At 41.5% G+C, this 14,262-nt stretch overlaps 1 protein-coding gene across 2 annotated transcripts in view; it reads right to left on the bottom strand.

Moving 5' to 3' along the window:
- The window catches only part of IL13RA2 (interleukin 13 receptor subunit alpha 2), a 434,703-nt gene that overhangs the window by 69,207 nt on the left and 351,234 nt on the right, over window positions 1-14,262 (bottom strand). For both annotated transcript variants that reach the window (XM_069612879.1, XM_069612880.1), the window contains exon 8: window positions 1,703-1,850. In XM_069612879.1, the coding sequence (XP_069468980.1) occupies window positions 1,703-1,850 (148 nt within the window). The remainder of the gene's footprint in view (window positions 1-1,702; window positions 1,851-14,262) is intronic.

Genomic DNA, 14,262 nt, shown 5'->3' with positions numbered 1-14,262 from the left:
TAGCTGGGATGCAAGACCATCAAGGGAATTCCCTTTCCAGATCCAGAGGTTAAAAGGCTTGCAGTGGAGGAAGCCATTTGCAAATTCTGCCCAGAGACCCACAGATTGTCCTTGGCTGAATTAACTCACCTAACGTATGTTCTAACATCAGCCTGTATTCTTTGAAATACTGTGTATTTGCCTGATCATGGTTCACTTTGCTTTTGCATCAGTGGATGTCTTCTTTCTTTTCACACAGCATTAGTTTTTAAATATGACAGTTGAAAGTACAGGGCTGTTTATTTAAGTCATTGATCAGATATATTTTTAATTATCTGTTGTTTGTTTTTATGCCGAAAAGTGGGTCTGGGTTGTCATAGGGCACCACCTTTGAGTGTCAATTTCAGAGAAAATGCTGCATTTATCTCTTAGCCAGCAATGTGTTGTGACTTTCCAATCGGCACTCTGATTACATTTATTTCAGCTTTCTATGGATTACAACTGCACAACAAACACCCACACAGTCTGCCTTAATAGACCCATTTTTAGTGTGAAGTTTTTTGGAAGGCTGGCAGGTCCTTTTTCCAGTGGGCCTAATTATGTTTGTTTGGGCCTTTGATTAAAACCCACAGGAACCTTTCTGTAATTAGAATGTGCAAAAAGGAGGCGGATTTCATAGGATTTATTGCAGCAAATGCCATCTGCAAAATGTTATTTTAGGTGGCATTTACCTATTTTAGCAACATGGATAGTAAAAATAAAGATCAAAAGGGATTTTGCCTGCTTTTACTCTTTACCTTTCCCCTCTAGTTTGTAAAAGTACAAAATTGCATCAAGGGGGCCACACAGCACATAATAGCTATCTATCGTTGGCAGACCTTTACATGCAATTAGTATTAGTATGCAGCACAAACTGGTGCCCAATAAACATACCTAAGTAACAAAGCAATGGGAATATTTATAAAGGATCTTTAGGAACAATGTGGGAATAACATTTGTAGCACGCCATGTACTACTCCTGATTCCCCAGTGGTATTAAAGGTTGGTGCCTAATACTGAGGAGCTGCTTTTAGCGCCTTCTCATCAAAACCTTATTTGAATCCGTGCGTGTTCCATCCAGATGTACTGTGCAATCAGTGCTATAAAACAGCAGGATTGGGGCATGTACTGCTTTCTCAAAGGGTCAGAATTTGAAAGGACAAACACAATATAAAATAAAATAACACTAATAGGGAATGAAATATGAAGAATATACACCAAAATGTTCTTTGTGGTAACAGCACATGCTCTCCTGCTGCATCCCATGTGGAGTGGCCCTTTTCCTACCTTTAACAGCCAAGAATAACCCACAGAGAACCAGGAAGTGGGTAAAGCCTTTTATCAACCCAACAAACCTCCCCAGAGACCGGGTGCCTGATTTGTACACCAAAGCTCTTTAGGACGTTGGGTTGCTCTGATTGGAACGCCTATGCGTATCTCATATTGCAAAACTCTCAAAGAGATGCAGGTGTGATTTAGAAGACTCTACGAGATCTTGTGGGAACTCAGACTATCGTTGGTGATATTTGGCGTATCCCACAAGATTAGTTCGGTGGTAGTTTGTCTACCCTTCTAAGTTAGTGACTGAAGGTCATCCGGCTGAGAAGGTTTTGCAGAACACATGAAGTAAATACTACAATTTTATATGAATGATAATTATTTTTTAAAAAAAGGCATGGTCTACCTTGTAAGCAATTGGTTGGACTCCATTCACTCCAGAATCCATCGTCTGCACAGAAAATATTAACCTTTCCTCTGACTCGAGCACAAAGTGAGTGACTTTGTTTGAAACTGTAAACGGTGGATGTTATTTCGCTTTGTATAGGTAAATCCTGAAAAATAACATATGAATTATTCAGTTAAATTCTTTACTGAGGTTATGTATGTTCCACCATCAAGACATTATTTAGCAATGGAATTGTGTGCGGTATTGTGCTATGGCTGAGTAGTAAGTTGGATGGTGGGACAACATGTGCAATGTAGTGGATCTATTAAAGGATGCTATTTATGTTTGATACATTTCATTAAATGTCCATGCACACTTCACAACATGATTTAGTCAATACAAATATACAGCCATAACTAAGCCTCTAAATGCCTAACCCCTTAATTCTAATTCACATCTTTCTTGCAGCAGATCATTTTTGACTGCCAAGATATTAGGCTGTGTTTACTGTGCTAGCTCTATACTATGAGCTTGAGCCAAATGAATACCCAACTATTAGGATAATTGTTGGATTGCCCTGGGATGGACTACGAACTCCATGCATGAAATCATATTAACTTTGAATACTAAAGTATTCAATAGTTAGCATTTCATAATAACGCAATATCCAGTAAGCATTAACAGTGCTGCCAGTTATGCTTGTGTACACAGTCAAATGCTTTTTGTACACTGAGCACAAGGTGTATTTGTTTATGAACATTATTATGATTGTGTAAGGTAATTGTTTCGGAGAACAGCATTGTTAAAGGCACTGTGTGTAAGTAATAAGAGGGAGCATATGGGTTGCTGATCCTTGTGACAAAAGTCTGTTAACAATGACAATGTTCTTTAAAAATAGTAGAACTTGAGACTAAATAGAATCTAACTTGTTGTAACAGGCTGGGAAAAAGCCAAATTACCTGTCTTGGTCCATTATCTGTCATCAATGTCTATCTACCTATTTGTCACAAAGTATGCAACTGTTGAATGCTCCTTATCAAACAAACATTTCCACCCATTGATTTAATGTTCAGCGTGGTAATGCCCTTATATGGCACCAGATATATTGACAGTGGGCTCTATAGTGATTACATTTGAGGAATGCTTGGACTGATGCTGTCAACCTTCTTTCCAGGAGGAGCCAGCACTGGCATTGCTGGCTGCAATACATCTGTTCTATGTAGGGAAATCTGGAACAACTGCTGATGTGCTTTATTGGATGAACAAATCCTTCCATGTAAAATGACACCATATTTTTATTCCTGGATTTCCAGAAAACAAATGTATGTATTGAGGGAGTTGTAGTCTTGGTTATGTGTGGTTACTAATGCATGTGCAAATTTAAGCACATATCAATATTCCATAAAAGGCAGTTGCTAAAATGAGTCATTTGTCATCAGTTGCCTACCCTAAAAACAAAATTGGAGGCAGGCTACTGTAATCATTTGAGAGTGAAGTATTCTGATTATTTGAAATGCAACTTTTCAGAAAGTGCTGGTTAACAAGGCTCAATATATGTTTCTGTTATGAAGCCACGGAGATAGAAATTAGTGAAACAGTTGAATTTTACATTCACAGCACAAAATTCATATGAACGGGGATAGGAACTGAAATGTTTACAAGTTAAATAAAATGAAATGCACATTAATTAACAAAATACGCATAAACTACATCCATTTTAAATCTGAATTAGGCAATCAAACGTATTTAAAAATGTGCTATGTCTCCAGTCAATGGGCCTCATTATAAGGTTGGAGGTAGCCTTGCCGGTAAAACCGGCAAGGCTACCTCCAAACCGGCAAGAAAAACCGGCACCCGCGAATGGGCAATCACCGGGGTACTTCGGCTCCGCCGGACCCAGTAATTGCCCTTTTGTGAGTGTCGGAGCCGGTAGATCCCCATTCCCATTTGAGCCCTATATAGGGCTCAATGGGAATGGGGATGCCTGTAGAACCGGCACGGTTCATTACCGTGCCAGTGCTACAGGCTTGCTGTGCTCGCGGTTGCCTTTCATTCCGAAAGGTCAGACCTGGCGGAATGAAAGGCACCCGCGAGCACAACTCAGAGTTTGCCGGTCCAGATACAACGGTACCGGTAAGCTTAATGTTCAATCTGGTCACTTCAAGTAAAATGTGTTTTATGTTTGCATTTATGTATTCCACATGGTAGCAGGGATGTGTTGCCTAAATAATGTATGTCATCATGTTTCGAACTACATCAGATAAATAATGGTTTGCCTGAATTTGAGAGAGACAGATTGAAAGTGATTATAGATGCTCTCACGAATGTTATTTACCAGAGCGCTGCAATCAATTTCTTATCTATTTCATAGCATGTAAAAGTGTATTTTGGGGAACTCTGTCTAAATGATAGATCTATGAGAATGGGACTAGCACAGAGTGTAGGTGCCATTTTGAAGTCAAATAAAATGTAAAGCTCTGTCCTTTTCCTACGTACTCTGTGAGACCCTACAGCTCAGGGTCCATAGACTGTAATCAGAAATAAAAGATTTGAGGCATTGTGAATGGCAAAGTCAAAGTAACGTAACCTTAATTTCCTGTACCAAGTGGTATGGGGGTCGATGCTGCTCCGGGTGCTTGAGTCATTGAAAACATTAATTGAGTTAGAGTCTGCGTTACCCCATCCAATTACCTATTGATTTTGAGAACATTACAGATTTATACATTGGGAATTAGCTCAACACAGACACATCATTGAGTTAGCGAATGGGAACCATTGCATTTTACTGAAGCATTAATGTCATCAGCTATCCTCTTCTTCAACATCAGGTGAGTCAGCCATTAAATCACAAAAACACATTGTGGGAGTGTGATTGCTGTGCGTGGGGATGTGAGATCAATATTTCCCAGGGTTGTTAGGCAACCTAATAATAGTCCAGATTGTGTAGGTCTTGTTTGAGGTGGATTGGAGAATTGTCCCCTATCAGTTGCTACCTAATTAAATTAAATCGATATATTCGAGAGTTAACTTCTAGAGACCAAAATGGACTTAAGCACCTAATGTTAATGTGTCATAAAGGACATTTGCAAGACTGGAATTATTTATTATTTTAATAATCAGATGATCCTAGTGCTGCACTTGTGCATGTGAGTTAAGTTGGCATCGCTGCAGTTTATGCTGGGTTTGCTCACTGCTGCTGCATGTAGGTGATCGTTTTGCGTGAGTGTATACATGTGATGGATGGTTGCACTGCTACAGTATAGGCTGTGTATTTTGTGTGAGAGAACGTTGCACCTTTGTTGCATGTGCTGTACTTATTTTTGAGTCTGTGGACACCTTCTACTGTTGCAGGCTCTTTAGTTCATTTTCTGTACGTGAGGAAACGTTCACAGACGCTGCAAATTCTGGACTACTGTGTGCGAAGAATGCGTGTGTACTGCTGCATTCGTTGCTGGTATTATTCTGTATTTTGCATGTACAGGAAAAGCCTACAGTGTTGCTGCGCTTACTGTATCTGTTCGCTGTGTGATAGAACTGTCCAAATAACTGCACGCTGTGTGCCTCTTCTGTGTGTGCTGGAACCCCTGCTGCAGCCTCTCCAGTTCCAATGCTGGGGCGAGGTTAATGTAAGGGAGCCTTGGCTGCTTCCTCCTAAACATATCTCACGTGAGCATAACAGATTTGCACATGCTAGCCTAAGCCTAGCATGCTTCACAAAGTCTAACACTGGAGCAAAAATAGATATACCTAAACAACTGAATCCATAAAGATTGGTTCAAGGACATCTCAGAGGTGATCAAAGTGTCTGTAGTTAAGTTTGAGTTGTAGGCCTTGTGAATTAGATATAAGGCAGCAAGTGCAACTATTGGATGCGCACAGCAATGTCCTGGTTTAATTTGTGAATTAGGATTTCAGTAAGAGAGACAACTGTACTTTTCCTGCGTGTGTGTGTGCGTGTGCGTGTGAGAGAGAAGAGAGAGAGAGAGAGAGAGAGAGAGAGAGAGAGAGAGAGAGAGAGAGAGAGAGAGAGAGACTCAAGGGGCTGAAAACATGTATTTGGTCAGAGTAGAAAGGAAGCACATTCGTTATATCTGGCTTTAGTGAGAGAAATGAATTACTCATGATGTGGTTCTTGTCTCGCTGGTGAATAATTGAATGTAGAATGTTGGCGACTGCAGATGAATAACATCTCAATGAACGTTGGGTGCATGTATGATTCTGAGAGTGTGACATGGAGCTGAGCTGTGAGCGCTGGGATGGACCGGTGTGTGTCTCCTGAATTCAATCTGAAGATAGTAGTAAAGGATTTCTGCAACCAACATGTAAATAAAGCAATGTTTTGTAGCTACCCGACTCCTGAGCCAGATTAAAACTGAAGATGTTTAACTACATGTCAAAATGAGTGTTCTTTGCGATCAAAAAGAGCAGAGAGAAAATAACACAAGCAAGTTGTTTTATTTTCTGCAGGAAGTTAAGCTTCTCACCAATGCTACAGATTTTTCGCCTTCAGCACCCTCTTCTGCCGGTAGCTTGTTTGGGGCCATCTCGAGATTATGTCTTGGGGGGCCCTTGCCTTCACCTGCATTTGCCAGCAACAAAGATTCATTGCTGTCGCGTACGGGGACGTTTTCAGATGCAAAATGATCTAAAATGGTATTTACGAATTGTTTGTGGCACAAGCGGTTTCAGCTGTTGCAGTAGTGAGCAGTGCATCACTAAACACACCTCCGATCACACTATCAATAGGGACTGAGAGGACTTTTTGGAAAATTATCTATTTCGTTTCTTATGGTGACAGCTTTCTTAACATTATATTTGCTGGATTATCAGTCTCCTAGATCAACGTAATTCTAAGAATGTGTATTTCAGAGTGAATATGTATGTCACCTACAGCATCACCGTGCACATGGATAAAGCCATGCAGGGGGCATGTGGTGTGCACATTTTCAAGAAACGTGTTTGCTGTCCCCTTCACAGCAGAGAAACGAAAGGCCATCAGCAGTGGAGATGAAACCCTAAATGAGCACTTAAGGGTCATTAAGCTTTCATTGTCAGAGTCAAGGTTTGGGGTGGCGCTATTTCCCAGGGGGTTCCATATGTGGCCGGATATATTTTTGACAAGCCCCAGTTTGACTCACCACAGCAGTTCACAGTTCCTGACTCTGCTCTGCTTCTTAAATTCTCCACTGCTCCTTTCGAAGCCTACGATCGTCCAAAGCGTGATAGCCAGGCTACAAAAAAATGTCTGTAATTTACAATGTATGGGTATCCTTCAATCTTGGGGTATGCATCAGCCCAACAGTGCAGCGCAACACACCCATGCATGCATAGTGTGAGACTACCTCTTAGGTTGGTGTCGACTGGTGGATGCCCATTGTGGCAAACAGGTGTTTACTGGGCATGTGGGTGGTAGGACACGCTCCCTATTTATGGCCCCCCTGAGAGTTTGCTAAAGTTTGGGATTCATCACGTCCAGTTTCAAAGATGTCTTTTCAACTAGGCTGCAATGTTCAGTAGGGTCTGTGGGTATCAAGAGGGGGTCCATCATTGGAACTGAGTGTTCCTTCGACTCTTCGAGGAATGTTTCAACCTGAACCCCTTCTCAGTAATTATAAAACAAATAGTAGCCCCTGGGTGGTAATTGTTTGGCAACTGCAATTTCCGCTTGGCACCACAGAGCAATCAGGCTGTCATATAGAGAATATCTCTCCGAAAATCTCAGGATACATAGCAGGAAACCAAGTCTCTTATAAATTGGTGACAGCAGCATGACATTCCCAAAGCGGTTTATAGAAGCTGCTTTGGATAATGTTTCATCAGAATTCCTTTTGGCCAAATGTTCCCAATGTTTCATTTTTTCCCATGAGGCACTCTTACAATGACCAAGTGCTTTCATGGTCAAGGGTATAATATAGAGAACTCAGTACACATTGAGAGATGTTTGTCCTTTGTGTAGAGTCCTCATAAGCACCAGTCTAGGCATTTGCAGTAGGTTTCATATATTTAAGCGCAATCACAATTCAGCATTTCTGATTAGGAAAAAGAAGAGCAAAGGATATACCTAAACGATCCCACCATTTCAGCAGATTCTATTTACAATATTGAACATACCCATGGTATATCTTTCTTCTCAAGTAACGTCAAACCAATGAGGGACAGCCCAACTTTAAAGGGTATTTAAATTTATCAGGTAAACCAAATAACATTGCCATAAAATAATGCATTGGTTCAAGGCCCAAATAAAATAGTACAAAACATGTATTTGCTGCATACCTTCATGAATATGAACTACTAGCCATACCAACCGGCATTGCCTGGGTCTGTAGCTGATATCCACGCTGGGGTCTGTTGTAGGCTTGTGTATGTTATAGTGTGTCCTAACTTCCTATTTTTGAAAAATCGCATAATCGGCAATCTCCCAAAAATGTCCATACTGAGAGCACAGGGCCAGACCCCGCCCTGTGCAGGGCGAATGTGTGGGGTTGGTCAAATTTCACTATAGCCAGTACACCCCAGACTGGTATGCCGACCTCGGGTCAACATTTCAGCCCACCAACTGTTATGGGGCTGGAGCCAACTCCGAACATACAAACACACTTTCACAGATATGATAGCACAGGGCTGGACCCCACCCTGTGCAGGGCAAATGGGTGGGGTTGGTCAGATTTCACCATCGCCAGTACACCCCAGACTGGTATGCTTACCTCAGGTCAAAACTTCAGCCCACCAACTGTTGTGGGGCTGGAGCCAACAATCACAAAATCGTCAATCTCCCGAAATCGTCCATTCTAATAGCACAGGGCCCAACCCCACCCTGTGCAGGGCGAATGGGTGGGGTTGGTCAAATTCCTCTATTGCCAGTCCATCCAAGACTGTTATGCCAACGGTGGGCCACAATTTCAACCCACCAACTGTTATGGGTCCAGAGCCAACCCTGAACATACAAACAAACTTTCCCAAATATATATTTAGATATAGGGAGACAAATTGTTTCAGTGGCCTCACTGAAAATGAGTTGGATATGGAGAAAAAGGAAGCAAAACGGCATTTCTTGGTGTTCAGTTATCTTTGCTACATTCTGAATAATCCTCTCCACGGTGGGGGAATGCTGGGCAAAATGCAAAACAGAGTATCTGCATGGGGTGCCCTCACCACGCAATGTGCTCAAAATCCAGCGGCCTCAGTATTATGAATGCTGCTTGGCAACTTGATTCCTGCAGGCTGTGCCCACTTTTCTTGTGCCAGGAAAAAGCAGGTGCAGGCAGTAGGAATCTACAGCTCATTGACAGCAGCCATGTGTGTCAAAGCAGCCGCTTACACTGATCTCTGCTGTGCCCACGCGTGCTTGCTGGGTATCACTACAGAGGTACTGCATGCAGCAGTGAATGCCATCGGAGCCTTTGTGCCTTTTACCAGTTCATGCAATGAATCACAAGAATCTGGGTTAATGAGACCAATCTCCTGGATGCGATGGTGATCAGGCTCCTTCATGTGGATTAACACGGCTCTACAAAAAGAGCGTGTATGTCTTCAGAAGATTTGAACAGTTGAGCATTGTATTTCCGATGGCTAGGAAATTCTTGCCACACGCAACTTCAAGCATACGGGATGCATCATTTTTTTCCAACTAAAAGTTCCAGAACGCAAAGTAAAAACAGCAACACTGGATGAATTTACTCCTCAGATTGGACAATTTCTGAACTCTGCTATCGGCCAAACTAAAAAAGCTTTAAAATGTAGCAGAGCAGGAGATTCCCAGGGCATGTCAGATACCAAGGCTTGTCAGGGAGAGAACACAAGAGCATGAAGCAACTACAACATGCACTAGAGAGCCCGTAGAGCATGCATTCAAACATGAGCAAATATGAAGTCATTTGTATTTGAGCATGTGACGGATTCTCTTGGTAGATTCCCATTTTAACCAGTGAAAAAGCTGACCACAGGAATCCTCTAATTTTGATAAATAAAATCTCTGGGATTCACACTCCAGATCTACCATTATGGGGCTAAATTGTCTAAACATTTCCTGTGTGGAATACAAATCCAACCACGTAAGTTAGCACCAGTGTTACACCAGTTTTGCTGCTTAGACAACAGGGAATGCAGAAAACAGGTTTTTCTCAAATATGTTTTATCTACAAATGGTTTAGTTGGGGCAAGGCGCAACCATGAAGTAGACTGATTTGTGTGTTATGTTTGCTGCGTAGAAATGTAAAGATGGGTTGCAAACACTTGGGTAAGCAGGCATGACAGGCTGGGAAATCCCCCGCCCAAATATGGAAGAGTCCAAAAATTTAACAATATCTGTTTTATTCACAATCCATGTAAAACAAGGACAGCTGTGGTCTGAGCTCTCTATTACTTCCAGGCTTCACAACAGTTCAAAAACGAAAAGTACATCACAACTGGCGCCACATCACATTCTTGATTACGAAAACCTATGAGGTGGAGGGATTGGTTAAGGGAATCAACTAAGTATATTTTCCAAAGGGGTAGTCATTTCATTGGTCACACTCTATCTGATGGCCCGACCTGGGGCCACCTACTAAACTCACACAGATGAATGCATGTCATCTTACTGCAATTCTATTAGCTGGCGCAACATTTTATGGGATAACGTTATTCGGGGATAGGGATAGGTCAGCGTTGACTTTCTCAGCCATGGCAATTTGGAAGGCTATCCGCGCATGAGCAACAATAGTAGCAAGGGAGAGCGGCACCAAGTTGCTGCTTCTCACAATTAGGGTAGCTAAACTGATACAGGTGAATGAATTCATGTCATCTTACTACAATTCTATTGGCTGGTGCAAAATATTATGGGGTAACGTTATTGGGGTATAGGTGTATGCTTCTCAGAATTAGGGTATCATCTCTGCTTCTATTGGCCCCAAGCCAGGCCTTGGCATAGCTTGTATCTTTATCTGGAGAACTCAATGGAAACAAAGGCCTCAGACTGTTTGTCCCGGTAGCTAATGAATAGTCAGTATTCTCCACCTGCAGGTCACGTGTGTGGAGACCACATTTTGGAGTATTCTGCTTAGCATTTACTAGGATTTTAGCCTGTATTAGTGCAGGTGTCTTTACCCTTTCTGACCACTACAGACTTGTTCGAGCTACTTTCTTCTCAATATTAAGCCTTAGTCAATGGGAATCTGACCTTCTAGTGTTATTTGTTTCTTTGCTTAATCTAAGAGAAATGTGTCTCACACCTGGGAACTGTTATCGTTTGCTCTTTTTGGTGTCGATCCAAACCTTCTCTTCACGGCAACCTTGGCAAGAGCAGTGCAATTATTGTCTGTGCTGTTTAAATCTAACTTTCTTGCTAACTCAGCGAGTCGGATGCCTCTGCAGCTTTGATGTTTCCCATTCACTCAAGCGTAGTTACATCATCTATCTTATTTAACATGGCCATCCATTCTTGTTGTGTTACTGCATTAAGCAAGCTTTATATGTATTCTTGGGAGTCTTGCGTCTCAGCGTACATATGGAATCATGTTTTCTAACCTATTTGATACAAGCATATTCTTTATGTATAAGTGTATTTTGACCTATTGTTTGTGTAGCTTCGTGGCAGATGGGTATCTGCTTCATGTCTCATGCGTCTACGTGTGTCAGTTCCAGCAGAGATGTAATTTGCTTTCGTCATCTTGGTTACAGCATATTCATATCCTCCATAACCTGCAAATTCAGCTCCTCTTCGATCCCTCCGGTGTATGGTCGACTTACTGAGTAATATCTCGCACATCTGCGATATGGCGGCGGAGAGGGGGTTGATGCCATAAGTGATGCACACCTTACACTTCTATAATATCGAGATGGTGGAGGGGCCGACAAAATGAATGACACATTATTTTGCCTCCCTTCAGAAATGAACAGATGAAACAGATTTATTTTACACATCGAACAGTAAAAACAACTGCCTGTTTTTGCCACATTGCAAACGTTTTTATTTACTAAGGATTTGGACAAAACCTGATTGCTCCATGCTTTATTACCTAAACAGCAAAACTGTTGCTAAGATCATTTGCGACGCAATTTCTTGTCCTGATGCAAATGTTAGATGGTCTGACCCAGTATGGTTGTACAGTAAGGGATGAACTATTGTTCAGGTGTTCGAACATCCTCGTAAAGGGCACTTGAGATTACAGCTACAATCGGTGCAGCCCCCTGGAAGTTCAGTGAGTGAAAGCTATTGATTATTGCCTAGAAACCACAAGAGCGTAGTTGCAGATAGAAAGAATACAGAAAGAGGTAGATGTCTGTGAAGCTATTACCAAAGGTACTAAAAGCATCCCAAAATGAAATTGGAAGTGACTGGAAATGTGAAGAATATTTCACAGGTTCCTGAAGTAGGAACAATGCTCATGCATAAAAGATTACTTTTTCTTTTGGAAATATTAAATATGATACAACAATCTATATAAACAATTCTTAACATACTTTTGTCAAGCAATGCCGATCAATGAATTCTCTTTCTGAACACAACATTACTAAGGTTAAACATCTCACTACCTAACGTGCTTAAAGAGATGTAACATTAAATATGCAAAACCTTAGTTAATCATTTGAAAAACAAAAAAGCTACAAGACAACAAAGGATTACTGTTTGAAAAGTAATTCATATGAAACTAGCAAATCTTTTTACTGAGTTTTACAATTCCTTTTAGGGGTTTTATTAGCTGTGCAAAAAAATATGCACTGCCAGCAGTGTTAATTAAAATACTAACCTCTTCTTGGGAGAGTTTAATCGCCCTCTATAATCTTAAATTCACCTGGGGCTGCTTCAGATTTAAAACTGGCCTGAAATGGAAGGAGATGAAAATGGAATTTCATTTTCTCCCTTAAGGCTGATTAGAAATTCATGAATGAAATGTCCTGCTTTGAATCCAAAAAAAGGTACGTTTGTTATCTGGCACACTGAAGCCTGGCACTCATTGTGAAAATAAGAATATTGGAAGATAGTGAGCGAAATGCAATCATGTTTTTAAATGTCCATAGACAATAAACTCCCTCCCTGCAACTGCATGAATCCAAATATCCCAGGCATGGCTTCCTACCGTAAATGGTCATGAGGGAATATACCACGCCTTCTCTTATACTAACATTCAAAACTGAATCAGAATATGCAAATAAAAAAGCGATGGTCACTGTGATAAAAAAGGGTCTCATTAAGAGTTTGGAGATGCAGTAAAAAAAGTGGTGGTAATTCTGTTACTGCCATTTTTGGAAAGTAACGGAATTACCGCCATTTTTACTGCACCACTGAATTCCGAGTTTGACCTTGCAGTGGAGGATTTAGCACTAGCATAAGGAGGAGGTAAATCCTCCACATAAGGTAAAAATATGTAGAATTACTGTAGCGGAATTACCATTCGGGGTAATTCCGCCAAAGCCCTCGTGGTGTCCTATGAACTCCAAAAATGGGGATTCACACCACCGTCCACCTCGCGTAATCCTGCGGTTAACCCAGAGGAAAGAGTGGATGGTAACGGTAAACAAGTTTAGTGGTAATGTGCTGGATTTAAAGCTGAATTATTGCAAAAACTCATTATGATGCCCAAAATGACTTTATTTGTTTCCTCAATATACGATGGCCTATTTTGGCTGGGGGAGTCCTTGGATGAGGTTGTTTGAAGCAGGGTCTCGGACATAAACAATATGCCAGCTGGGATACATGCTGAATATTATAGATATGTCCACGCAGCTGCCTGTGATGTATACTGCCATATCAAAATGGCAGTGAGCCAACACGTAGGAACTGAATTCCAAAAAATGAGGCAACTAAAAAGTATGCGGAGATGCCTGATGTTTACCATTCTTCTGTCGGTCACCCTATTTACATAGGTGACCTGTGCATTTATGGGGTGGTTGTGTGCCAGAGCAAACGATGTGCTGGTTAGCCCCCTTGAATACAGTATTGTCAAAAGCATGCCCACCACAGCGGTGTGCAATAGGCTGTCAGCCCCCACGTGGGTACCGGGTGTGCAGATCCCAGTTTCCGTCGCAGCGTCCTCGTGTGTGCCAGGTGCATGTTTCCCAGCGACAGCCCCTTACAGTCTGCCATTTTGAAATTGCAAAAAAACAAAAAGCATTTCTGTCCCTTTTTGAGGTACAGACATTCAAGCTGCACAGAAATGGTTTTTACTACTGCGGTTCGACTTAAAAACGATTAAATAAAATAGTCAGCAATGATTCTTTCCTGCTTTGTTCATGCCCTGCATCTGCAGGGCGGAGCTTAACTGGTTCTCGCATTTGAAAGCACCTCTTCTCGGTGACCTTGGGGCGGGCTTCAATTGCATGAATTGACCCGTGATATCTGCCGTTGTATACAGCGGGGGAAGGTTAACATCATTTATGGCAATTCGGATACCCTTTGTGACTTGCGCAAAACATGTTTTGGGACACGTGAAGGGGATGCACTATATAATTGCATCACTTGTGCAATAAAAAAGCGTTGCGACTCAGGTCCAAGGAGAGCAAAATGGTTTTGTGCTGCATTTCTTTAACATGCAACATTAATTATATGTTTAAAGCAGTGGCCTGGATGTTCTTGCCCCTGTGCCCATGAAATCAAAAAT

The sequence above is a fragment of the Ambystoma mexicanum genome, chromosome 5p (genome assembly GCF_040938575.1).
Source record: "Ambystoma mexicanum isolate Mex_15411 chromosome 5p, UKY_AmexF1_1, whole genome shotgun sequence".
In the NCBI taxonomy this organism is placed as follows: domain Eukaryota; kingdom Metazoa; phylum Chordata; class Amphibia; order Caudata; family Ambystomatidae; genus Ambystoma; species Ambystoma mexicanum.
Note: the sequence above shows the minus strand (reverse complement) of the source record. Positions and strands in the feature narration are given on the sequence as shown.